This window comes from Maylandia zebra, linkage group LG12, assembly GCF_041146795.1.
Source record: "Maylandia zebra isolate NMK-2024a linkage group LG12, Mzebra_GT3a, whole genome shotgun sequence".
NCBI classification, from domain to species: Eukaryota; Metazoa; Chordata; class Actinopteri; order Cichliformes; family Cichlidae; genus Maylandia; species Maylandia zebra.
In genome coordinates, this window is record NC_135178.1 from 29,081,333 (window position 1) to 29,109,034 (window position 27,702).

At 39.0% G+C, this 27,702-nt stretch overlaps 1 protein-coding gene across 1 annotated transcript; it reads right to left on the reverse strand.

Moving 5' to 3' along the window:
- Positions 1 to 314: 314 nt before the first annotated feature.
- On the reverse strand, positions 315 to 27,631 carry cspg4ba (chondroitin sulfate proteoglycan 4ba). The gene is made up of 10 exons (XM_004546976.4): positions 27,225 to 27,631; positions 23,515 to 23,678; positions 16,230 to 19,799; positions 15,476 to 15,949; positions 14,811 to 14,987; positions 9,015 to 9,213; positions 7,675 to 7,806; positions 5,030 to 5,202; positions 4,430 to 4,613; positions 315 to 3,965 (listed from the first exon to the last, which is right to left on the reverse strand). Exons 1-10 carry the CDS (start codon positions 27,313 to 27,315, stop codon positions 1,924 to 1,926), a joined length of 7,206 nt encoding a protein of 2,401 aa, XP_004547033.3. The 5' UTR covers positions 27,316 to 27,631; the 3' UTR covers positions 315 to 1,923.
- Positions 27,632 to 27,702: the final 71 nt, after the last annotated feature.

The following is a 27,702-nucleotide window of genomic DNA, read 5'->3' on the forward strand; positions in this document are numbered from 1 at the left end:
CATGGCAACCAGGTTTGCAGCCACTCAGATTCACTGGCATTTGCTGTGAACATATTAGGTATTTGAACAGACATTCTTATGGAGGGGACAAACACATCTTAGTGCAGATAACATCGCATGAACATTCATTAAAGTAATTGCAGGAAACTGTGAGAATTCATGATCACAACACATCTTTATCTAATGGTGTAATTCGTCTTTTTTGTAGCAAGCATAGTGCCACAAAGTGGAGGGTAACAAGCAGCAAGATAGTTTAAATTACAGTGATAGCGGAAACTGCCAAAAACCCATTTAGGAAGGAAAGAAATAAGTGATAATTTGGTTGCTAAACATTTTTTTATGAGGAGAAGTAAACTAATAATTGACCAGAACGACTGCACACGCATATTACACTGCTACTGCAGAAACTAAAATAAAAATAAGCTGTTTACAAACATTAGGTTTATTTAAAATATGGTATAAATAAATATGACACTTCTGTTACATGGCAAGTTACACAACTGAGTCGAGACTAGCATAAAATAAAAGGACAATTCTCTTCAGTATAAAATAATTTCATGCCAATGGTAATTTTATCTGACCGCAGTCTCATCCCCCAGAGCAGTACCATTCATTTACAGCAGTTACATTACAGTGTACACCAGACGTATTCAATAATTTGACCACATAAGTTAGAACTGGTTTATCAGTGATAAATAATAATTATATATCGTTCAAGGACTCATTTCAGTCACAGAAAATCTGCTCTTTTTCTAGGAAAGCCCTGTCAGCAGCTGTAGTACAGTGACGTTTTGTACACAAAAGTCACTCCTCAATAAAAAGCAAACATGCTACACCTCAGGTGAGTTGTAGATCAATGAGCCTATTAATAAATTATAGAATAATCCTTGTGTTTTATATTTAATAACTGAGGTAAAGATGTGAAGAGTAAGAGTAGAGTTGTATAATTTAAAAGATTTCTACCTTGATTTTTTTGTATGCACTTCTTTAAATATAAAAATACTGGAAAGAGTAAAATAAAATTACATCATTTAACCAAATGTGTTATCAATGACTTGATCGGGTCTATGAAGAGAGTGGTACAAAGCCATGCTGGGAAACATTTTGGGCAGATTTTCCTTTATGTTATGTCCCATAATTTTAAATGGACCTCAGTTATCAACAACACATGTAACCCTCAATAAAGGTGAATGACAAACTTCCTGAGTTTACAACATTTCTAAACTATAATATCTACACAAAATCTGCACAATCAGTTGAAATGCCAGTGTCAGTCTTAGTAATTCACAGTTATTAGAATCATCTTCCACTCTGCTGTTCATAACTCTTAATGGGAGAAACTGCAACATGCATGAGGACATTGTTGGTTACATATACATGAGGCACAAACATTGTTTATAATTCTCTACAATTACCACTTTGTAAATGCTCTAGTGAACAGATTCTGTCCCACTAACTGAATGTGCAGCAGTGGTTGTGGTGATGGACAATGAGTTAATGAGCTGTCCTGCTTCTGATAAATATATCGCAAAGGACGTTTCACATCCAGCAGACACAGAATATTGTTATCACCTTGTTGGGACAGCATTTAAGGGCATGTTTTAACTCTTGTTTAGCTCTTTACAAAAACTCTTGAAATTTTCCTTGCTAAATTATTCTCCTTCTGCCAACCCAAGATGGTTGCTGACTGGTCTCTAGGCCCGTGTGACTGGGACTGTAGCTATTGGATTCAAGGTAACAGCCAGCAACCATTCGACAACCAGCTAGGGAACAAATATTTTTCCTTTGCAGCCTGTGTGACTAGGGCCTTATTCATTTCATCATATTGCGTCATACATCCAAAATGGTGAACAAGTTATTGTCACACCGTCAGTGGTCATGTAACTCTAAAACCTGAATAGTGACAACTTCTGCTATAAAAGATCATACCCAGTATTGATTCTTCTGCAAAGTGGGAGTAGCGGTTCTAATCATTTGACATGATGTAACAGGGGAGCCATTACTCCATGAACTTACAACCATGTTTGAATCTATTGCGTTATAAGTTGTGCCCTGGTTTGGTGTCAATAACCGATCAAGCACTGGGCTGCCTGGGCAGTTATGGTTTAGAGGAGTGACAGTCACAGTGGGAACTGCTGGGCTCCTTTGGGTTTGGCCTTGGTAAGATGAACTGTTTGGAAGACCGGTGGATGTTTGCTCCTGTGCTGTAGCAGTGCTCTGCTTTCTTTGCCTGTGGTGTCGAAGAAAGACAACCAGCACCACAAAGATGATTACAAGCAGCAGCAGAGCAAGCAGTGGTAAGATAATCAGGAGTGGATTAGACGTTTTTTGAGGGTAGGACTCGACACGAACTGGTGTGTTTTTGAAGAGAAACTCCTCTGTTTGAGATGGTTTGCCCAGAGTTGTACCAAAAACGCTAGTTCTGTTGGAGTTTCCCCAGCGGTTGCGTCCTCTGAACTTTTGCTGGTTTATGCTTGGTTGTTGGGTGGAGAGGAAAACTGTAGACAGGACTGGAAAAGCAGTCTTGATTGATGCCTGAGGCACAGATGATGTAGCTGAAACAGGACTCTTTGTGGGTGGAAAAAATGCTGGATCATATGGCACAACTGTAAAATGTAATTCCCCTTTAGCAGGTTGGACGCTATCAGCTTTCAGAACAAATACTACTGAATCGTTTAGCTCTTCAACTCCAGTCATGTTAGCATTCAGCTCTAGGGCTACCTTCGCCTGCATGATCTCTTGAAAGGTGAAGGACTCCACTGGGATAGCTTTTATGGTCATTTTTAATTTTGGTCGAACCACTTTCCCATACCTAGGATGGGATAATACTTCAAAGACGGGGTCACTGTCACTTATATTAGCCAGTTCAGATGCATTGAGAAAGTTTACATTGAATTTGACCGTAATCCCATTGGGAATCCTTAAACCTTTACCAGTCTGGAGTAAAGGTTTCACAGTTATGTTAAGCACTTGGTCAGTCAGATTTGCCTCTGAAGTGAAAGCAGTGAACTCAAAGCTGTCTTCGACAGAAGAAAGGGAGATCATATGGTAGGACAACCTTCCTGTCTGGAGATCTTCCTGGTCAAACAGCGTAACCTCTCGGTTGTCTCTCAAAAGTTTGCCAAATCTCAGAGGCCTTGTAATCTGGTAGTAAACTGTGACATTTTTCCCATTGGTCTCAGCAGCAAGGTTGTCCTCGGTCAGAGATACTAAAGTCCTACCTTGCTGGAGTTCTAATCCAGTATTTTTGACAAGAGTGATGGTAATTTCTGACACTTCTAGGTTAAAGAGTTTGTATATTGGTTTATGATAGCCATCTGTAACACTGAAGTAGAACGCTCCAGAGACAGAACTTCCATCATGGACGAAACAGACACTTCTGTTATTGATTTGAGCTTGGGTAAAGGCCACTATTGACTCATTCAAACTTCCTTTGAGAGCCAAGTAACCATTGCTTGGCTTGCTTATCACGGAGAACTTAATATCATCAGGAGGATTGTCCAAGTCTTCAATTTTGAGATTTTCTGGCCCAAGGGCTATTGTATCTCCTTGTACCACCTTCAGACTTGGAGCTTTGGTTTTTAGCAAAGGTGGCTGGTCATTCACAGGGATGACTGTAATATTAAAATGCTCCACAACAACATCACTGTCATCTTCAGGGCGTTGCGCAGTTTTTCCCTTAGGATTAAGCCAAGCGCTGAATATAAAAGAATCCTGAGTTGTCTCCGAGTTGTCGTGTTTATAGGTGATACCATATTTTTTAATAATGAATTGTGAGAAATTAGGTTTCTCCTTGGTTAGGTTTCTCTCACCAACCACGATGACACCATGTTGAGGCAGAGATGTTACCTGAAACCACACCTCATAGGAGCTACGCTGAGGTGTAGGCAGCTTGGACATCAGGTTAGTGGCATCGAGCTTGGACTCGTCAATGATGACACTCTCCCCTTCTGTCACCTCAGCACCTGTCACCAAGCAAACTTCAATTAGTCAGTCCCAACAATGTGCTAATGTTAGTGCCATCATCTACAGTTTTAAGAGTTTGAGAGGTGGGTCCTAGGAGAAAGCACACCTGCCACTTGACTAATTGTTTTAAAAAAGGAGGGCTTGGTAGCTAATATTCTCTTGCTTCTCCCCAGCAGGCAAGCATGTGGCTTGTCTGGGTGTTTTTCTGGTTTACTTTTCTTTCTTTTAAACACTTAGGCACTGACTTTTTCTCCTCCCACTTTCATTTAATTAAACAAATGTTGGTTCTCTTAAACTCTGTTATCTGTGCCGTCTCCCAATTTCATCTGAATTTTACACCGGTTCAGAACACACATATTGTAAGGATGCTCACATGATGAAGTTAATTTTTTTTTTTTTTTACCTCAAAGCAGCAGCGTGTCTGACCAGAGCTGCTAACACAGCTGTAGAGTCATATTCATACCTGTGTTTGCAAGCAGGATTGTGTTGTGTTCAGGTCCAGTATTCTCATATGAGATGTCAAATCTGAAGGTCAGACTGTCCACTGAAGCAGGTGGTGATGCTACAGAGAAGGTCATCGAGTCCATGGCTTCCCAGCCAACTGACTCAACAGGAGTTTGAATGTAAAAAACCTCTTTCCTGTCCACCTGTGGTACACACACACTCCAAAGAGTCAGGCAAGCCAAGTTACAAAAGAAATGTACATCTATGAAGTTACTGAAATCAGCCATCCTCAAAATGAACATAATCAACTGTGTAATCTGTGCAGCGGCCTCATTCTTAAAGATGTTTCTGCAGTCTGCATAATATTTATTCATTACTTTAAATCTGCTCTGCTCAGCGGTAAATATAGGACAACCATCACAACTGTGTCTGTGTCACATAATAATCCACCAGTAATAATTGATTACATAAAAGCATTACATGTTTTATTCATACAGAGGAAATCTGGCAGTGTTCCACATCAGCGGAGAAAGCCTATTGTTTAGTCTTTCTCTGTTTCATATTACATAGCACATAAGGGTGATAAGTATGGGCATGACCTCTGGCTCCTCACACTTACCATATCTTGTGTGAAAGTGGAGATGTCTGCTGTTGAATTATTAGGCTGCCTCATCACCAGACGCCCCAGTTTAGGATGCCGTGTCACACTGAATGTTATTACACGGTTTGAGGTGTTGCTCATGTCATTGGTCACTGCTTGTAAATACTCATTTGTGATTGGTCTCGAAGAGCCTGTACAGAAATGAGAAATTAAATAAGAATAGTAGCTTTACTGATAAAGTGGCCTGCTTCAGCATCCGTCAACAAAAAGATTGTTTTATTGAATTGAGTATCAAGTTAGCTGAAACCACGCAGTTAAAACCTTTTTTTCTACATTTTGTAAGTTTTCCCCTTTGAATGCGTTCCACATCTTTTTGACTCCAAATTATGCAAAACAAGGTCTGGAATAGACCGATGAGATTCCTTTGATGTGTCAAATTAAAGCAGCACTGCAGACATCAGAGACATTTTTACAGCACATCCAACTGCAGTGCGGGTGTTACATAAAATCCAAACAAGAATTTAAAAGTAGATCGGCTCCTTGCAGACGTAAATCTTCCGCTCGGGGAAAATGTAAAAAGAAGTGTCCACTGAGAGTAATAGGTGACTTCTAAGGAATTCTTTCTTCTTAAGATGGATTACATAGATTTCCACAGTCCTCCTGTCACTGTGAATATTGTTGGGATCCTAAAAGTCTGGTGATGAATGATGGAAATCAAAGATAGAGAGACAGAGGGGTGAAAGCACAGTGTAACCCATTCATCACTTTTTTTAAGCAGTGCTCCCACCATCCATATCTATCATGGGAAATTTCCTGCCTGGAAGAAGAGAGAGCAACAAGTTTCTTATCTTTTAACGACAAAAAACAAGCTTCTAATAATATCCAGTATTCCCACCATTAAGTAACTGTATCGGCCAATTAGATAATTAGCTTTGTGTACTAAAATAAAAGTGTAAATGTCTTTACTGGCACTACGACTATCCGTAAGAATGCTTTCAGGTAAATGTGGTTTCTAAATTCAGCATTTGCAACCATTTAGCAAGAAGTGTTTGCACAGTTTCCCAGAAAGCACCAAGACATTTAAGGTGTCTGTGAGGAAAGAGGAAAAATAAATAAATCTATCTTCCCTCCACACTGTGAAAGTGTTTCATGTCACCCCTCACCCCATCAAAACCCTTCATTGTCAGTTAAAGCTCCCATCCCGCCCTTTCTGTATCTCACTCTCTCTCTCCGGCTTGCCTGGCACGAAGCACAAACAGGGCTGTCTCAGGCAGACAGTGGCACAGCTTTTCAAGTACCCACTCACCCTGTGGCTGGGAAGCTCAGCAGAGCGTGCCAGTTGGCTGTATTCTATCCTCACCATATCCGTTCCTTCTAATTCACACTGAAAATCTCCACCACTGACAGACTACTGAAAATCTCAGAAAACTAAACATGTTTGCAGACACAGTTAACACCCAGCTGGCCTATTTTTATCTCCAAAATATTAACAGTAAAAAATATCAAAACATTAGGACATGGCAAAAGCTGATTCACTGGTCTGGTATTCGGGGATAAAAGTGCTTGCTGCAGCTGTTGTAGATGTACTGAATTATTTAACTAAAGGAATTCAGTGGTGTTTGGTAGCGGTCAGGCTGAGCATACAAGCAAATTTTGATGCAAAATACAGTTAAGTAGAGACTGATGGTGTCAGAAACAGTTAATGTTTCATAGAAAAAAAATTCCCCACCCCCAAAAAAATCCTAAAATAAAAAGAGGAAACCAATACTGTGCTCATGGTTCTTACTAGTACCACAGAAAACTTGTATGAGTTGATGACTGAGGCGAATAAAAATATGCCGTTTCAGTTCTTTTCAGGAAGCAGCTGTACACTTGATCATGACACAAATACTTTTAAAAAACCTCATATTATTAGAAGGGAAAATAAAACAATGGGAAGCATAGTTAGTAGTTTAGACTCAAGTCTTTTTGTTTCTTGCTGTCAACAAATCATGTGAAAAAAAAGCTATTTGGTTTTAACCACGGCCAGATGAAGCTCATTACTTCTGTCAAGGAGGTGATACAGCTGGTTTTGGTTTGTTTGTTAGGAGGATGACCCAGAAACTTATGGATGGATTTGATCTAAACCTAGATCCAGATCCAAGGATTTCTGGAAGAATTCCTTACTGATGCAAGGAGGGTAAAATTCAACATTTAGCATAAAATTTAATAGAATTGAGTATTTTTGTAAAACACATCAAAGTTACATAAGACAACAGCTCAGTTCAAGAAAATATCAAAATAACCTCAATCCAGATTTGCTTCTGGATCAAGGGAGTTGCTTCGTGTAAAGAGTGAAGGGACTTTTCTTGCTTGGTGGAAGTATGCAGTGAGACCACATACTGGTTCACTGTTCCACTGAGCTCCATTATTCTCAAAAATAACACAGCACTGATGTACAAATCTGGTTCTGCTTTTCTTTTAGAATTGCTCTGTTCGTAAGTTTAAGGACATCTTAAAGTCAGATATTTCATACCCTTTGTCTGAGAGCTGAGCACCAAAGAAGAGGGAAGAGGACAAATATTAAAAAATAAACAAATAGGGTTTTTTTTTTAACAGTATTAAAATTTATATAGCCAGTTTTAGACTTTAATAATCACAAGCTTCTCAAAGAACAGGTTTACCTGGAAAGACCTTTAGTGGTTGACTCTTCTCCAAACTGAGAGCTAGGGCTTTAGCAGTAATACTGAAGATTTGTCTGGGAGTGAAGTTCACACCATCATTGGCCTGGAAGTTGAATCCTCCTGACATAGCACCTGGAAACATCATTAAACAAAACACTAATATTAACAGATCAAAGGATAAGTGGCATTTCCTTTACTCAAGAAAAAACAGCCTTCATTTAGTTTTGTATGTACAAGTTTTTACTTTATTCTTGGCACAGACATATAAAAGAGCTCAAGAAAATGTAACAATTCCAAACGTCTAAGTAACCTCTGAGTATAGAACATAAATATTATAATGTACGTGTGGGTACACGCATGTAAAAAGAACACTTTCTTTTAGTCTTGCACGCTGTTATGACAAGCTTTCATGGTGGCACAAAACAAAGAAAAAGGTAGATAAAAATCAAAACAGTAAGCAGAACCCTGATCTGAGTCACCATTAAATGTTGACAAAAGTTATTCACTACGTCACAGCAGTTCCAGACTATCAAGTATTATCACCTCCAATCTGACTTTCAGCCCACTTGGCCGGTCTCATTTATACAATCAAGCCAATGGATAAGAAAGAAGGTTGCACACCGTTCCTACAGATTACTCTAATTCACAGAGAAACTGGAGAGAACATCAAACTGTAGCAATTGCTAACAGCACCTTCTAGTGGGTACAAAAAGGAATGGCAAAAATAAAAGATTTAAAAATATTTGGAATTATTTCATTTAAACCATGCAAGAGAATGAAAAGAATATAATATATCACAGTATATCTGCTGAATACCCTATAGCAACAGAAACTACTCCAGTGTCCATCACAGAACATTAGCTTTTGTTTGGAAATTTCCAGTTTAGAGTATCGACTCTGGGTTGAGTTACTTCTAGAACATGAAGGACCTGAAACTGTACTTGTTTAGACCTTGAGCTTGTATTGCCTATGAGCTAAATATTGTGTTCACTCATTCTTAGTGTATGACCTTTATATTTGTGTGTGAGTTTGTGTTTAAAAACACAATTTTAATACAAAATGTTCCTTTTACCTGATGAAATAGAACCTGATTAAAGACTACACAAATTAATTTGGGCAGTAGACTATAAAAAATTACATACTGAATAATATTATGATGGTAATCTGGCTGAATAATTATTAATTACATTCCTGTTTGGTAGTTAGCATTTATCAAAATTATTTTAATATGAAATTGGCTGGACAAAGTTTGCTATTTCTAGTTAAATATTTAAATAATTCAAATTAAAATATTAAATTCAGTAGTCCTCTCTCTGATATAGCATGGAAAATACATTTACCTTTGTGAACAAACACCAGCTGCCCCTGGTCTATGTGGGCCTGGGTGAAGTTGAGCACTGCCTTCATCGGGGCACTCTTCAAGGCCAGGTGTCCATTGCTGGGTGGAGTCACCATGAAGTGGAGCTCCTCTGGTGGTGTGTCTTGGTCCTGCACACTCAGATCATCCAAAGTGATTTCTGTCACTGAGGACACCCACACCTGGACAGGGGGCAGACAAGGACAGAGCAGAGACCATCTGACCTCAAGGAATCTACAAGATTTTGTTTGACAGGGCTCATAATGCGGAGGCTCACAGTGCATGACAGCTAAACCCAAGTTTGACATTTATTGTGGTATTTGGAATAAAAAGCTGCCACATCTGATCATGAAACTGGGGCACAAAACTTGCTAAAATAAAGCTTATTTACATTTGTAAATGCCAATCTTTTCCCATTTAATCTAGGCAGTGTAGAAGAAGTATGCAGTACAAAGTCTGTAAGGTAGAGCAAAATTATGTGCCATTTTATGAATTAAAAGTATCTGCACCACAGCTAAGCTACACCTACTTTCTGCAAAAATATAATAGCATACAAATGAAATAAAAGCCAGGCACATAAAAGACCACAGAATTAGCTCATGTGTTCCTGTCATTCATTAGCTAATGCAACTGACAAAGATGCTTTGAGTGCGAATCCAGCTATAAGGCTATTTCACAGGCTTTCTTCTTCTTTCTTTTGTCTTGCTTCTGTGCAACATAACATCCACAGAAGGACTGCTACAAAAAATGTTCTAACTCAGGCAAATATAGGTGGTAATACAATAAAAACCTCAGGAAAACTGTCACTCAAACCAAGGACATTTCAAGACTAAATATAGCCATGTAAACTTTATACACAGTTAGGTGTTCTGCAGAGTGTTGGTTTGGTACAGTGAAGTATTGCTTCCATGTAAATTCAAAAGCTCAAGGCTAACACGAAGAAACAGAGGATCTCATTCACACACAGAACACGAAACTACTGAACCGTGCAGACACTTGACAACAAAAGATGAGCTTCTACAGTCCAGTCCAGAAGAACGATTGCATAACAAGCAATTGTTGTTAGGACAGGTTGTCATTCCACAGTAATTAATGCAATGTTGTGATCAGAATGATGTGAATGTATGGCCTGTAAAATGCGATGAACTGCACAAACCTTTTCCTTGTAAGACATTTTGAGCTGTCAAAGAACACGTGTCACATATGATATTAACAACACCTCTGCTTTTATAACATGTCAGGTCACCAGCAGCAGCAATAACAGATCCCTGAAACTGAAGCAGCTCAAAGGAATACAGCCATCATTAATTCTATTAACATCTGTGCTTTTTATATTGGCACAAACCTGTCTTCTGTGATGAGAAGATCAATGCCAGCAATATTAAAGATGATAATTGTGTTGTGTGTACTTCCTAGGACAAAAATAAATTTTATTTTTATTTAGTCTTGTGTCAAATGCTACAAAAAGAAAATCATAAAACGATGATTTTATGAAATTAAATGTTATCTTGTTATTCCCTAAACATTCACGACTGTAAAAGTCCGTATAGATTACCTATAAGTAAAAGGTTTAAACATTCCGCTGATACAAACTAGGGTTGGGTGTTTTTTTTATTATTTTCCCACTGGCCACCCTCAGTCTAATAACCAGCAGTGGCTGATACATCTGGGTAGGTGTGTTCAGGGTGCACAGCCTGTATCTTTTGGTAATGGTGGAAAAACTAGTCCCTTGTAAGTAAGCTTGCTTATCCAAAGTTTCAGGATAGCTTGCAAGCTCAGAAATTTGTCAGAGGTTGGTGCTTTGTTCTATACCAGCAGTCCTCAACCCCCGGGCCACAGACCAGTACCGGGCTGCGAGAGTTGAGGCTCGGGTGTTTATCGTTAACTTGGTTTCCCTGGGTCTTTTCCCGTGTTGTAGTTGTGTGTCTTATTTTGAAAGAAATATTTATGCGTTACCATACCGACCAGAGAGCATTAAGGGGTAGAGAGGAGGATGCTACTCTGAAATGTTGTTGGCGCATTTCAGGAGGATGCCGCTAATAAAGTTACACAATTACACAGTGAATTCGCATTTATTATTATATTTACAAAATACCACAGTTTTTGTCTTGGCTGTATCATTTTATTTTGTTGTATTTTTCTGTGACGCCTTAAAGGCCAATCCGTGAAAACATTGTCTGACATTAAACTGGTCTGTGGCGCAAAAAAGGTTGGGGACTGCAGTTCTATAATATCTAGCATCAACCCTAAAATGCCAGATCTCCATAGCAGTGTTTGTGTTCAACCATCTACTTTAGCTCAACACACTGGGGTGCCATGGAGCTATTGGGCAATTGTGTTGAACTTGTTTGTTTACAGAGCTGAATCTTTAATGACAGAGCACAAAAATAGGCCAAACAAAATGTCAAAAATCATCCAATACAACAGTTTCAAAAAGAAAACAGATTATAGCTAAACTGTATATTAACAACAGAATCAGTAAATAGCAGTGCTGACAAACTCACTGCCCACTTTGTTTGGGACACCTCCTCAACTTCTCCCTAACATAAATATTTAATCAACTTATCATACGGCAACAACTCTGCATTTAGGTTTATACATGGTCAAGAAAACCTGATTTAAGCGACTCTAAATGTGTATTTCAAAAACTGTTGAACACTGGGATTTTCTCAGAGAATGGTCATTAAGAAAGGAAATATTCAGTGAGCAACAGTTCTCTGGGTGGAAAGCCCATGTTGATGTCAGAAGATTGGAGTGATGAGTCTTGATTTCTGCAGCAACGTTTAGATAACAGGGCCAGAATTTGGTGTCATTAAAGAATGAATCCATTCTGACTTGTACCAACAAGTATGGTAGGTGATGATGCTGTAATGGTAATGGGGATATTTTCTTAGCACACTTTGGACTCGTTAGGTACAAATGAGCATCATTTAAACACCACATGTCCATCTCTTAATAGCTACAGTGTACCCATTTTCTCATGACTGCTTCCAGCAGGATAACGCACCATGACACAAAGCTCCTATCGCATCAAATGTGAAAATTACTACTAGTACTAGAAAACTGTCAGCGAGTATCTACATAACTCTATACGGACCAAGATTCATACTTTTAGCTTTTGGTATGAATGCTGAGAACCAAACAACCAAAGCTGAGCCAGAAAGTAAAAACATTAATTTTAGGGGCAGTGGATAGTAGTGGATTCATTATTTACCACGTAATTATTAATCAGTAAACAACTTACCGTGAAGACATCACTTCACCTTGCACTACTGTCTGTTCAGCTGAGATGCTAAAAATGCTACACGTGATGCACACTCTTCCAAACTTGAGTTTCTATAAATTGTTTTTTTCAAATCACACAAACTACATGATCACAGCATTTCTAAATGAGTTAAAAAAAAAAAAAGAAAGAAAGAAAAAAAGTTAGGTTTCTACTTAATCAACAGATATAACGTTCTAAAAAGAGAACAAGTAAACACTTCCTGTTAAAAAATATTTTTTGTATGTTTTACAGAATTAAGTTTCATCATGTGCTTTTTTGTGTTGAAGGTGTGATCACTGTTGTTTTCACACACTTACCGAGCAGACTCTTGTTTATTGGCAGGTTTGTGCTTGGTGAAAGGTGGGCAAAGTGAACAATTATCACAGTTTGCAGAAGAGAGAATTTTGAACAAGAGTGAAACAAAAAAAGAAAGAAAAACAAAAAGAAAAAAAATGCATTCCTTACTTTAAAAATATAGAACTAAATATGTCAAGTTGGATCTGAACTTAAATAAAACACTAAACACTGGTGAATGGACCTGAAAAGCTCAAATGATAATTAGCAATGAGCTGGCCTTATACTTTAAATTGTTACATTATTTAAATGGATCATAATGTATACCAATCAAATAGAAGCCTCTGGAATGGGACAACACACACTCCACATCAGCCCTGCAGCAGAACATCTTAAGTGAGTGTGCGTTCTTCTGGTGTGAAATGACTCCACCTCCAATAATCCCCTATTTAACAGGAAGTCACAGCAGGACTGATGAACAGCACACATGAGATATGATAGACCTCATGCTGCTGCTTATCAGGCTACAGCTTTAGTAATAGAGATGACAGATTAGACAAATTTATTTGAGTCATTAGTGCAAAACCTAAACTGCTTGATGCTTCTTTTTAACATGTTTTTAATAAGATGTCTTCTTTTATTTAATCATGTGTCTGTCTTAGCCTTTATTCTCTTGGCAAGTTCAAAAGGTGGAACGCTGCACTATGAGAAAGAGTCCTCACAACTCAGTGCAGCATCGCCATGAACAATACTGGTTTCAGTTACACAAGATATTTTCAAGAAACAATTGTTGGTCTTTATTTCTGTAAATAAAGAGTTGAAATGTGGCAAAAGGAGTAGGGGCTATGACCTGTAGCAAACAGCCAGCAGCTAATGTCACATCGGGTACACATTTACCATGTGATATGTGCCCTAACCACTCAGCCACCATCTCTCTCTCTCTGGAAATACTGGAGTATTTCCAAGGGCAGGTAACGTGTACTGATAATTCCAGCTTGCAAAAAGAAATATAGCAAGTCTTTTTAAAAAACTGAAACAGAGAATGTAATATTTGCATAAAAAGTGTTTTTTCTAAAATAATTCAAATGCATATACACACATGATTGCAAGAAAAAAGTTCACTCTCTTAAAATCATGTGCAGGGCATTTTTAAGACCAATGATTAGAGGTAAGACAGGGCCACCTTGTGGCCACTGATGAATCAGCTCCCTAGACTTAAAAGCCTTGACCTCCAACTTAACACATATTTAAAAAAGAAAAAAGAAAAGAAAAAATGGCTCATTTGATTTAAATTTAACAGAGCACACATGCAGATCAGTTTGTCAGTCAACATCACCAAAATGTAAAACTTGCCAGCTACTCTTTAGCACAGTAAATGTTAGAAGTTGCTCCTCTCTGTGTCTGCAGGATCCCAGAGGAATTTGAGGCATTTGGGGCACAGACTACAAAGACCTATACTTCAAACTCTCCTTACAGCTGGATCTCCTCCAACTCCAGCCAGAGTTGTATTTGTATTACAGAGTAGCACAAGACAGCACTGCTCAGCAAATATACACAAAAGACAACTTGTTTAATTTATAAGTATAGATATGTATAACATATCTGAGTAGGGATTGCTTTTCACATACAGTATACTAAACATATATTAAATAACCAGAACATTTTCCTTTGGTAAGAAAAGGACAAAAATAAAGGTGAAGTAGAGCAAAAGTGGACCAAAATGAGGCAGCGTGGTCACAATGTTTACCATTTTTAAACACTCAACACTTGAATATTGTTGAACAGATTTTATTTATGGAAATTTATTTTCACCATTGGATCTACTGTCTCTGTAATGCTCGGAAATAATCCTTGACTTAATTAAAAGTTTTTATAATAAGCCTAAGAAATCATTTCCAGCCACTCCAGATCCCCCAAAAATAGCAGCTCATTGTTCAAGTCATTGTGATATATCTCAATACTAGTTAGAGTTGTTTGAAAATTTAACTTCTGAACATCATACCAGACTTTCCTGCAAGTTCTTTTTATGCTTGATTTAAGTTGCTATTCTATGCTGCAAACCCCTATGGACCCTCTTCCACATAGCAAACATAGTTTCCCCCATCCACCCTGCCAGCCAGCCATGGCAACTTGTAACACTGCCCACATGACAGTAAGCTCTAGTGCCAGACCTCCTAGTAAAAAAAAAGTGTCTGAAGTTTAAATATAGAGCAGACTCACCCTGAGGACCCTGTTGGTTATAATAACAGGAGGCTCGTCGTTGGCGGGTATAACCTGGATGTGCACCATCTGAGCTGCACTCTGCTTCCTCAAGCTCGTATCATTGGCCACCAAAGTGAAATTGTCAGCTAAGGTTTCACTGCTGTCGTGGACGTAGTAAATGAACTCATGCTCCACCTGAATAATGATCACAGAAAGGATAGACTGGCATAGCAAAGGGTCTTCCAAAACACAGCAGTGCATAAAACTACCTTATGATGCTTAGGTCACAATCTCTTCTCTTGCATATAATTTCCACATGATAATAATGTGAAACCTCTCAGAAAATACTTAAGGGCATAATGACAAGATTAAAAAAAAAAACTAGGAAAATGATGATATTCCTATTGGGATAGGGTGGGAAAGATTTTTCTTTAAAGCATTTAATGAGAACCAAATCGAAGGTTACGAAGGTTACTTAAAATAATTAGTCCAGTCAATTAATGAGTAATTGATGGATGCATCCTCTAAATTCTAAACACTTGATGCAAACAAAAAAAACCAAACAAAAAAAATAAAATAAATGTCACTGCGACACTAAATCAAAGCAGTTTTATACCCACCCAACTGCCAGTCTAATGCTATTTTCTGTGGTAACTGTAAGAGAGTTTGTCAGAATATCTCACCTGCCTCCTGGTGAAAGTGGTTATGGCCACACCAGGATGTCGTGAGTGCTCGATGTGACCATGCTGCGGGGGCTGAGTCAAATTATAAAAGAAGTTGATTCCCGAAAAGTGTCGATTGGTGACTTTGAGCACATCCTGCGTCAGTGCTTTGGCCGCACCTTCGTTCAGTGTGATATTGGAGACTTGAAGTGGGATGAGCAGGGGGATGATGTCTACAAACATTTTAATGTTAGTGACATCAGTGACCCCGTTGGTGGCATCAAGGATGAAGGTGTCGTTGACTTTGTTTGGCTCCACCTGCACATACTGAATGTTCCCGCTGTTGATGTCATTTTGGGTAAATGTGTTGACAGGGGACTGTTTGGTTCCGATGTAGCGCTCTTCCGCTTCAACAAAACGCCTGAGAAAGCCATAAGATGGGGCTACCTTTACGGTGAACACAATCTCAGATGGCAGGTTGTCCTCGTGGGTGACCTGCAAGAATCAGAAAACATTTGGTCCTTAAATTTGAAATGTCTCTTGTGTCACTGAGGTTTAGTTGTCGTGTGATTCTCAACAAAAACTGGCAAAATAGTAAAACATAAAAACAAAAACTGGTCAAAGATTTGTTTTAAGCCTTTCAGCAGCATACAAGCAGTTGATGTAATATTTCCTTCAATTCAGATTACGGTACTTATTTCACTCATTTATCAAAAAAAAAAACTTTAATTGAATGCTTCAAAGAAATTAAAGTTCTTTAAATGAAAATACTCACCTCTAGTTTAGTTTCATCAATCTTTGCTGGTTTTCCCTCTTCCACCAATAAAGTATCATGATGCTGTACAATGGGAGGTCTCTGATGACTTTCCAGGTAAACCTTCACATTGACCCTGCTTGTGAGCTGAAGACTTTTAGCTTTCACCGTTATGTTGAAATAGTCTGTCAGATATTTGCTGTCATTGTGCCGATAGCGGATCAGCCCTGCTTTTAAGTCAGCTTGTGTGAATGTCACAACGGTTGTTTCATTGCAGTAAAGACTTCCATGCTTTGGACCATCGTCTAACTTGAAGATAACCTCCTTGTCATCTCGGATGTCCAGATTTGACATTACACTATAATTGCTGGTGGAAAAGACCACTGAATGACCTTTCTGGACCAGCAGGCCGGTGTTATTGTCGACTTTCAAGAAAGGGTCATGTGCACTGATGTGTAAAAGGCCTGACACAAAATGTTTTCCATCGGAGACAAAAAGTACAAATCTGCCAGAGCTCACACCTTTGTGAATGAACAGCACCCGCTTTTCTTCCAAATCCTTCTGTCGAAACTGGAACAGCCGATAAGTGGTGTCATTTACCAGCACGAGGTCTCCCATTGGGATACCACGTCGAGTGTAAACCAATTGACCGTCATCAAAGTCAGAGTCGGCATCTTGATATTGCAGATCTTCTGTAGTGAGTAACTTCTGTCCATCCCTTACTACGTGGAAAACTTTATCAATTACACGTACTGGTTTTTGGTCATTTAGCAGCTGAATGGATATGTTAAAAACACTTTCCTTGGAGCCAGGTTCATCTTCTGCAATAAAAGGTTTGAATCCTTGGGTGGTGGAGGCTATGAAAGTGAATTCATCTTGAGTCGTTTCACTGTCATCATGGACATATATTATACGTTCCTCTAAAATATCTTTATTACTAAAGGTTAAGATGTTGTCATAGCTAGCATTGGAATTTGACTGACTTATACGGACTAGCTTTCCATGTTTTGGGCTGTTTATAACTGTATAAAACATATCCTTCGTGCTCAGAGTCTCTGCAAAGAGCTCATCTTTGGTGATAAGCTTACTTTCTCCCTCCTGAAGTGAGAGTCCTGCATTTCTAATAAACACGCTGTTAACATCAGCCTTAATAGAAAACTGAAAATCATAGTTCTGTGACTGAGCATGTTTAGAAACCAGATGAAATTTGAATCTGTCAGTTGTATCTTGGTAAGGTCTGTCAACTAGCTCGTAATGCACTTTTAGATCTGTTACATCTCTTTGGCTAAAGGTGGAGTTCTTCTTTAAGACTATGGTGTTGAGAAGTAATTTCCCTTTCTTTGGTGTAGTGAGAACCCGAAAATATAGGTCATCCTCTGAGAGAGTCACACCTTCAGTTGTGGCAAAAAGACACTCTGAGTTTAGTGTCACTTTCCTCACTTTATCCAAATCTATCATAGTGTTTCTCACCAGGTGGTACTTTACCCACTTCACAGTGATTGGGAACAAGATTTCAGTGGTTTCCCTTGCAGCCACATTAACTTTACACTTGAAGTAATCAGTGGGATTAGATGTCTGGATGTCTTGGAAAGTACTAACATATCTCAAGCGCTCCTTTTCTAAAAGCCTTTGTGAAAATGAATCAGTATGCCTCCATTCACCACTTGAGTGAAGTCTCTGGAGTTCTCCATACTGAGGTGGTTCAATGACATCGTATCGAATGTCTACAACCTGGTTCACAGCATTTGTTTGCAGAGCCAGCTGCTTTGAGCCAATAATAGCAGTTTCTCCTTGAATGATATCAAGGCCTGTGTTGTTAGCAATCTTATACTCGAGTGCTACAGCCATAATTCGTAAAACTACAGTGTTGCTGACCTTTTCCCCATCACTAACTCTCAGAACTATCCTTGAATTTCGAACCCCTGTGTGAACGTAGTATACCCTCAGTTCGTCTAAGTCTATATATGAAAATGAGGTCACTGCCTTGCCTGGGTTGCTTTCAACTTCCAAGTATCCTGCATCAGCATTCAAGTTCCCAAGTACAGAAAAGAAAAGGTCTGTGTAATTGCTGTCAATGTCTGTTGCCATCAAAACATCAGTGGTGAGGCGTTTCTTTGAGTTCTCCAGCAGAACAAAGAGATTTCCTTGAGGTAGACTCAACTCAGGTGCATCATTAGTGGATGTCACTGAAATATTGTAGCGGTACAGTTTGGTGCCCTTTAAATAATCAGGAACTTGCTTTCGACTACTAGAAAAAATTGAAAACATGAAGAAATCATCCGGTTCCTCTGAGCCTCCGTGGATGTACATTACTCGCTCATGCCAAAGGTCCAACATGCTGAAAGTATTCTCCTCTTGGTCCTGATCGACATCAAGCCTTATCTGACCTCGAAGTGGTTGCTCCTCTATCCGAAACATAATTTGAGACTGTCGAATGCCAAGTTTTCTAAAGTCCAAGAGAACCTTGATGTGTTTGGCTTCAAGAGATGCTCGACCACCCTCTTGGACTATAAGGTTCTTAAGCTGCACAAAATTGAAACCATACCTTCTGTCCAAGCCCCATGCAAGTGTGGACATATCAATCGATGGTGTTGGTGTTATCAAGTGAAAAAGAGATCCTGGAGTATTTGTTGGATTCAAAGCAGTTGGTGGATCTGATTCTTTCTCTGGCTCACAACCAACTGATATATCTTTGGTGACTACAGCATTAGAGAGACCCATCTTAACTCTGTTAACTGCAATGTTCTTTAGACATCCTTTGAAGGAACCTCCCCTGGCACGCTTTCCAGATATAGAGACAAGCCCCATCTTTTTGACTTCAGATCTTGTGCCATCATCGATGCCTCCAACAAAAAGATAACCTTTAAGCTGGAGCGCTTTTGGGTGAGGGATAATGCCAGATTTCACCATCTCTCCATCAATAGTTAGTTCAAGGCTTTTGGAACTGAAATATAACTTGATGGAATGCCATTTTCTGTCATTGATGAGCGTGAGTGAACGAAGCTCAGTTTTGGTTTCACCTGTTCCAACAACAGCCACAAGCAAACCGTCCTGAATCTCCAGAGCCACAAACTTCTCCTCTCTGGCTGCATTGTACAGGATAATTCCCTCTTTAGCTGAAGTGTGCATAACACACTCAAATGCAGCCTCCTGCTCAGTAATCCAGGTTGGAAGAGAAATGTAAGCCCTCGAGCTGAAGAAACTGATAGGGTCCTCTTCAGTGGCAAAGAACTGGGGACTGCAGCCTAAAGACACTTCATGAACATTCTTGTATCCGGTATATGGTCTCAGTGATGACAGCAAGTCACGTTCATTGAAAAGTACATCATCCATGCAGCCTCGGAAGCAAACTGGGTCTCTGGGCAGGTAAGGTCTATCCAAGCCCCCTGAGCCTCCAACATAGAGACCATCTGTGTTGAGACTGTAATGGGGACCTGGCACCTTTACACTGCTGTGAGAGTTTGAGTCAACAGTAAGAGTGATGTTGAGCTGCACATGATGGACTTCCACATGGTGCCAGGCCAGATCGTTGAGATGGGTTCCCCGGTCTGATTCTAACATCTGCTCCCCCGATCCAAGATCCAATTTCAGCTGGGAGAAAGAACAAAAACAACTGGATTACAAAATATGACATTTTACGAAATATTATGCAAATGCACAGAGCAACTTAAGGAGGAAATTAAGTAAATTTAGGCTTATTATTACATAACAATAAAAAAGTATTTGCTCCCACCCTGATTTCTTTTTTAAATATTTGCTATACTTTAATGTTCCTGATCAAACAGTATTTTCTATTAGATAAATAGAATGCAGTTTTTAAATGAAAATCTTGATAATTTAAGGGGAAAAAATATTCAAACTTACATGGGCCTATGTTAAAAAATAATTGCATAATATAGCAGGACAATGATTGGAAGCATATTACCTCAGAAATAGCTAAAGAAAACAAAACTAAATAAAAAAAAACCCCTCTTCAATGTGGCTGAATTAACACAATTCGGCAAAGAAGAGTGGGCAAAAATTCCCCCAGAATGATGTGACTCATTGCCAGTTACTGCAAATGCTTGATTGTACTTTTTGCTGGCAAGGGTGGCACAACCAGTTATTAGGTTTAGGGGGCGATTACTTTATCACATATGGCTTGGATAGCTTTTTAAATAAAACCATTAATTAAAGACAGCATTATGCATTTACTCAGGCTATCTTTATCTAATATTAGATGACATCAAACATCTAAGTGTGACAAATATGCAAAAAAAAAAAGTTGGATGGGTATAAAATACTTTTTCTAACTTTTCACTTTTTCCAATACCCTTTAAAAAAAATATATATCCCACATTAAATATGACTCATTGCTAGGAATGCTAGTAGTAGTATGCAGGTCCAGCATGTGGCTCCAGACCGATTACCTCAGGAAATACTGAATGCACTGCCATGAAAATTTGGTTTATGGTCCCCGAAGGTTGACACTACGGACTTCAGCGACTGTGAAGACCTATCAACTTTTCTCTAAGGACTTTATTTTATGTTTGTTTAGTTTAACACAGTTTGACATCACTGTGACACAAACACTTACAGCATATAAAGTCTTAACTTTAATGACCCAACAACAGATTGACAGAACAGAACCAACATTGTTGGTTCTTAAAACAAGGATCTTGATATATTTAGTGATATCCAGAATACTTTGGTAAATTGAACACCATCAGGAGTTTAACATAAATTAAACAGACATTCATGGATGAACTTTGATAATTTTAGTGACTCCTTAATTTTTTATCCAGTAATGCAAAACCACTTTTGTGCTCAAGTACATGTTATTTGGTATGATCATACAGAAAATATAATTTTAATACAATCTAAAATTGTTTATACAGTGGTACACATGTAAAATAATAATTCTTGAAATATTTTCATTGTACAAGCAAAAGTAGAGAACCCCGAAGGAGAAGCAAGATTTAAATTGCTTATTTTCCATGATGTCACCTGTGATTATAACAGTGAGCTTTGTCTGTCGTTTAAAGCAGGAAGAGCACTATTATCTTTTTGCCTTCAGCTATGTCCTCAGAGAATCACATCACCTTCTCAAACTAATGCACCATTTAGATGATGTGCTTGTCAAGGCTTGCTGTTCAGTCGCCACTATTCATGGACTGGTTTCCGGGAAGCGACGCTCATGCCTGACTCACACGAAATGAGACCCCAAGCCAGAGGAAAACTTGTGTGACGGAAGAAATAAAACAAAACAAAACCCTAAAATGGTAACCACTGCCAGTTTATGAACACGGAGTTCACTCCTCGTGCTTACTAAGGTACAACTCTGCAACACAGTTGTCAGTGTGATTCATTCCCAGCAGCGAAAGTCTAACACAAATAGATGCTTAGTCACAGGGATTTCTCTAGTCTGAAGCAGAAAAGCTCTAATGCATATCTGATGACTTCCTATGTTTCCTATGAATGTGTCTACTTACAAAAAAGTCTTCTGGCAGTATATCTGTGCATTCTGTGTGCTGATTTAGCCTGGCAGGGCTGCTTACAAGATGCTTTAGAACAGGGGTGTCAAACTCAAATACACAGTGGGCCAAAATTCAAAATGAAACAAAGTCGCAGGCTAACATTAATATTTATTGAAAAAAAATTCTTCCTCCAGATATAAGAATGAATCTTTTCTTATGGACTCAAACAAGTTTAGCTGAAAAACTGAATATGGAACAAGCAAAGTTTAATACTAAACAATATATATATTAGCTGTATAATACCAGTAGGCCAGCTCTAATAGTAATTTGGTATGGCTTCGCGGGCCAAATGTAATTAGACTGCGGGCCAAATTTGGCCCGCGGGCCAGAGTTTGACACCTATGCTTTAGAAGCTATCTTCAATGGACATTTTGATTTACCTTTAAATTCTCCATGCAAAGCTTCTGTTACAGGACTTTAATGCTTGTGGCACAAGCGTATCTTTAATTACTAAATTCCTGTGTAAACCTACTGTACACCTACATTTTGATAAATACAAAATAAATCTCAAAAGGTGGCAGTGAATGCTATATTTAACCACATACAGCTTCCTTTTAATATAAAACTGTTGCTGAAACATGATATTTCATTGTTTTCCACTCCATTAATTAAGGCTCATTCTAGTATGAAATTCAGAACCCAGATAAACAGGAACCAATAAACTTTGTGAAATAATCATTATTACAATAACAGATCAGTGAAAAAAAATCTGTATGATACATGTTTGAATACATTTGACTTTCATTCACAGTTTACACAAATTTATTTATAAAAGCGTTTGATTTTGAACAGACTGAGCTTTGTAGGCTGAGTTTAAGAGGACAGCTCATGATTGAACAGAACAAAAGCCACTGGAGTGTAGATATATAAGTTTAAGATTAGACTGATGACAATATTTGAACAACAATGTTTAGGTCATTTAACTGTGCATACCTTCTATATTACATTACATTAGTTATTATACTGTAGAACATCAGGTAAAGAACAATACACTACTTAGAGATGGGATGACTAACTCATTCAATAGTTGCAATGACAAACAATTTTGTGATATTTCATGTTTTATTCTTGGACTCTACTATAGGTCTGCATGATTGATGGTTTAAAATAATCCATATTTATTACATATTGGGCTTTGGTGCCTTTGGTCCTTTGTTACATGGAAGCAGTTGGAAGTAGATTTTTGGGGGTATATCATGAAGAGCTATAAGAAGAGGGAATAAAACTGTCTGAAATGGGGAATTTAAAGGAGTCTGAAGTCTGAACTTTTGGCTCACAGAGATTACTTGCACATATATTGGCCTCATTACTTTGGCCATGTTTAATATGAGCATCCACAATTGTAACAGACGTGTGTTTCACTGTCATCCAGCCTCTCAATCATGTGGTTTGAGTGACTAATCTGTCCATGATCTCAAAAATCTTTCATCATCTCGTTGTGTTCACTGTGACAAGAAGTGACTGGTATGGCATTAAGACTCAGCTCACACCACACAGGCTTGTCAGCTTGTGTCAACGTGTTCAGAGACTGACACTGTCAACAGAGACAGAGCCACAGCTAATGGTGACGAATGTTTGTTTGTCCAAAATGCACATACATGTAGTCAGACACAAAAAGTAAAAACTGGATGTTGTGCATATAGCATACTGTGTGTGTGTGTGTGTGTGTGTGTGTGTGTGTGTGTGTGTGTGTGTGTGTGTGTGTGTGTGTGTGTGTGTGTGTGCGTGAACATGTGAAATTATATGCCTGAACACATATGCTCATGTCCTGGAGCCATGGATGTACCCACCTGCAGGCGACCTGTGTGGAGCTCTAGTAAAAAGTAGTGGGTCTGTCCAGCGGCGAGAAACAGCAGGCCATTTGTGCTCGAGGTTCTGAAGCGAATGCGGAGCACGTTACGGTCGGACGACTGTCTCGCCTTGAGCTGTACAAAGCCGTCACCATAGAAGGAAGCTGCGAGAGGAAAAGGGATTGGAAAAAAAAACCTAGAGACTTAGAGGAAGAGTACATGTCCTCAATTTTGGTGTCTTTTTTCAGGCTAACTCACAATTATTTAAACTGAGACGAGTACAAGAGAGAACTGGGACAGGAAGTAGAGTAGCAGTGACTACAACAAACAGAGCAAGTCAAGTCAAGCATTGTGGTCTCAATATAGTCGACATGTGACATTTAGATATAAAAGCCAGCATAATTATCATCAAAGCTGTTCTTTACAAGTGAGCAGACTGTGTATAAGTGGGAAGGGCACACACAGAGCTTTACACCACACGCTGCGCACAAATTATACCTCACCTGATTTCAAAGACTTGTCAGATTCTCTGGATCTACTGAGTTTAGCCTTCGCGGTGGGCTAGTTACACTTAAAAGGCTCCATGCATTCAATTACAACAAGAATACAATTATTGTAGCTTTAAAGCTTTACCTATAGAATAATAACCACCTTTAAGACGAAACTAAACTCAAGCCTGCAGAACTGCAGGTTTATCTCTCGTTAGTAGCTGTAGGAGAAAGTTGTTCATGGTTTCTCTTAAATGTATAGCAGTTACATATGTTGACTTTAATGCCATAACAGCAGTGTACCAACTGAGGCAGTGGATGTGGAGGAGGCTTGCGGGAAGTCCGTCATGTTCGGGCATGCCCTGCCCTGACAGGAACCTTCAACCTGAACATGAAAGGCTCTGACGTCCCCACATTGTCTGTGGCCCCATGTTCCAGAAACAGCGTGGCGGACGGACCCAGCTGTTTCTTCTACATCACCTCCCTGCCATTTCACATCACCCTGTAATCTGGGCTAACATGCTCTGAAGCGTTTTTGTCTGAGCCTCCATGCCCGGGCACCACCAGTTCAGTTTTGAATGAGCTCCAGAGTCCCCAGCATATTGAATGGTTAACAAACTGAAGAAATGTGCCCATTCTACATTTGATTTCCCCCCCCCCCCTCCCCCCTGCTGCTAATGAGCTAAAAGTGCTCAGTGGGGGAAGCTAGATAAAGTTAATGTCTGCTCATGCATTACTCCACCTCCTAAAAGGGTTAATGCACTAATGTGCAGTTTGCTTAAACTGATCCACTCTGTGTGGACCGTGCAATATTTTCTTTTTAAGCAATTCGATCAGTTAAGCATGTTAATAAGCCCTTGAGGCACATTAAGATACAATAATCAATGAGAATGAATTTAAAATATAAACAACTAGAGAAAGGAAAACAAAATAAAACTTAGTTTGTATAACTGAGATGGAGCTTTAACACATCTAGGCCATACGTGCTGTTGCTTCATTTAGAAATTCTATACATAGATATATTTAAAATCATACACATTCTTATTTTGTTAACCTAAATTTATACAATTTTGGCTTGCTTCACATGTTAACAGCCAACTCTTATTTACTCCCCGCAAACAAAAGTCCAGACTTTAAGTGTCAACTAATGCTATTTTGTCAACCATGAGCTAAATCATCTGGTTAATATAATGTCTAGTAATTAAAAAAACACTTTTTCGTTTAACCAAAACAAACAACCACGATATACTTACTTATTATTTAATAGCTCAAAAGAAACTAAAATGATTGTCCCTATTGTGAAGCCAGAACTACAGTGGCCCCTAGAGACAAAGCACGTACAAGTTCCAAATAGCACGTACAAACTCCAAAACACTTACAAATTCCAAAGCACGCAGAAATTCCAAAGCATGTACAAACTCCAAAACACGTACAAAACTCCAAAACACATGCAAACTCCAAAACACATACAAAATCCAAAACACCTACAAATTCCAAAGCACGAACAAATTCCAAAGCTGAAATGAAATTAACTGACCAGTAACCAACCTAAGTTTGAAACCCTGTTTAGATGGAACTGTTAAATGTAGCTGGAAGTAAACAAAAACTGATATCCACAAAGGCATCCAGCCTTACTTATCTCTATTTATTTGTCCCGTGCCATTCATCTTCATGGTTCTGTGTACATAACAAGGAATAAGCACTTCCCAAAACTGTTCAAGAGGAATGCACGAACATTTTTCTCTTAAATTCACAAGGATGGACATGCATGCTCAATTGTATTTTAGCGTCATCAAGATGACGTTTAAGTCATATGACTGAAAGTCATGTTTGGTTAAAACAAAAGGGTCAGAACCTCCCCATCGCTGCATCTCCCAGTTTGCTTGTGAGGAAGTGGATTCTGGATCAGATGAAGAATGATGCCCCCCCCCCCAAAAAAAGTAAACAAGCATTCTGACATGACCAAAAGTTTGAATTTTTGAGGGAATGTTAATTAAAGAGCACTGCAGACTAACCAGAAAACAATTCCCATGTTTTGAATGTTGCTCTATAATCTAGATTTCAGCAGGGTTAGTTTCTGTGCATTAAGGACATTTTCTAAGAGATTTCACAAACTGCTTTTTCAACAACAAAGCCAGAGAACACCTAACAGTTAATTTTAGGGGCGACAGCAGTGCTTGTCACTGCCTGTGTGCTCAGTTTATACAACAAATCAGAAATGCAACTTGACTGAAGTGCCTGTTTGGGTTTTTTGTGGACTCTCTGTTGCCCTTGCTTGTTTCATAATGCAAAGACAGTAGAGATGAAAAAAAAAAAAGAAAACATCCAGAAATCCACTGAAGTAAGGCAAATATCTATACAGTAGTCATGTGCAAAGAAGGATATAGTAAGTGAGAGTCACTCTGAAATAATTCCTGAGGCCAAAGCCTGGATGAACTCTGAATTTAGATGACACATGTCTGGGATCAAATTATTCAAATGGGCTAAGGAATGCTCACATGAATGCAAATAATGTACAGCTAAACTGAAAATCACATCTCCCTCCCTTTAGGTCTCCTAAGGCAGCAACAACTGTCCATTTCTTTGAATTTAATTGAGTGTGCTACTGTCACAGTCTGATAGTTCTTCCACTGCAGTGGGCATCACAGTCCTATTTCTGCTGCTGTCTCTGATCATATCAGACTACTGTGGGCGTCCATACAGAAACAGATTATAAGAATGGGTGGGGGTTACTTAAATGAGAGGTATACTGATGTTTTCAGCTGAGTTAATATAAAAGTAATCACAGGGTTGTGCTGTTTAAAGACTAAACGAGCTGCTATTGTTGCTGGGAGTAATCGTGACACTGCAGCCAAAAGACCCTGCAGCCTACCCTCTATCACATCGTGTTTAATCCTGTTAAACTCAGGTCAACATTTTAGGACCTGTGATGCAGAGTAACGCAATATTATGTACCGAAATCCGTCAACAAACTATTGTTAAGTGATAATAAGCATTAGTGCTGTAGTTTATCACCGCCAACAAATATGGTGAACTGCACGCACAAGTACGAGGTATTTATAAACTGTTAATCACAGCCAGAGACTACAAACTAAAAACAGCGAAACAACTCTTCAAATTTAACAAGGGAAAGATTAAAACACCCTGCCACTGAACGCATCATTAAATAAATGTATCGCTGTCGTTTTCATTTGATAAAGTGAGAGAAGTTGCAGTTGTTACCTCCTGACGCCAAATGGACAAGAAGCGACCACCAAAGCAGACCACAGAGCCACAACTTCTTCTTCTGGGTGTTTTTCCCAACAGAGTCCATCTTCCTCGTCTCGGTAGAAACGCTAATGTTTAGCCGGCAGTGGAGTCACATATTTACAGACTGGTTTTCACTTCTTCGCGCTTCGCTAACGCGACATAAAGCGACTAGAAGCTGGTCGTCCGACCAGTCAGAGAATGTGTGCACTGCCCGGACAGTCAGCAGGAGATCCCGAACTGAAGCTCCAACTGACCCTCGCCAAACTCCGCCTCGTGCGCGTGCGTGCACGGGGAATTTCAAAATAAAAGCCAGGAGCGAGGGTAAACGCTGCAGGGTTATTCAAGCAAACGGCGGCAAGTGGAAACAAAGATTGAAAATGTAAACAGACATTTGGTGAGCACACAGTGAAGCTGAATTAGAGTCATTCGCCGTTATTAAAATGCAGTCACG

Bases quoted from the DNA above. Each gene is read 5' to 3' on its own strand.
- cspg4ba (XM_004546976.4), bottom strand. From the start codon at position 27,315: ATGGACTCTGTTGGGAAAAACACCCAGAAGAAGAAGTTGTGGCTCTGT. The intron at 23,679-27,224 runs GTAACAACTGCA...TTCCTCTCGCAG, and splicing joins TGTCCATTTGGCGTCAGGAG to CTTCCTTCTATGGTGACGGC. The intron at 9,214-14,810 runs GTGAGTCTGCTC...CCCCCTGTCCAG, and splicing joins TAACCAACAGGGTCCTCAGG to GTGTGGGTGTCCTCAGTGAC.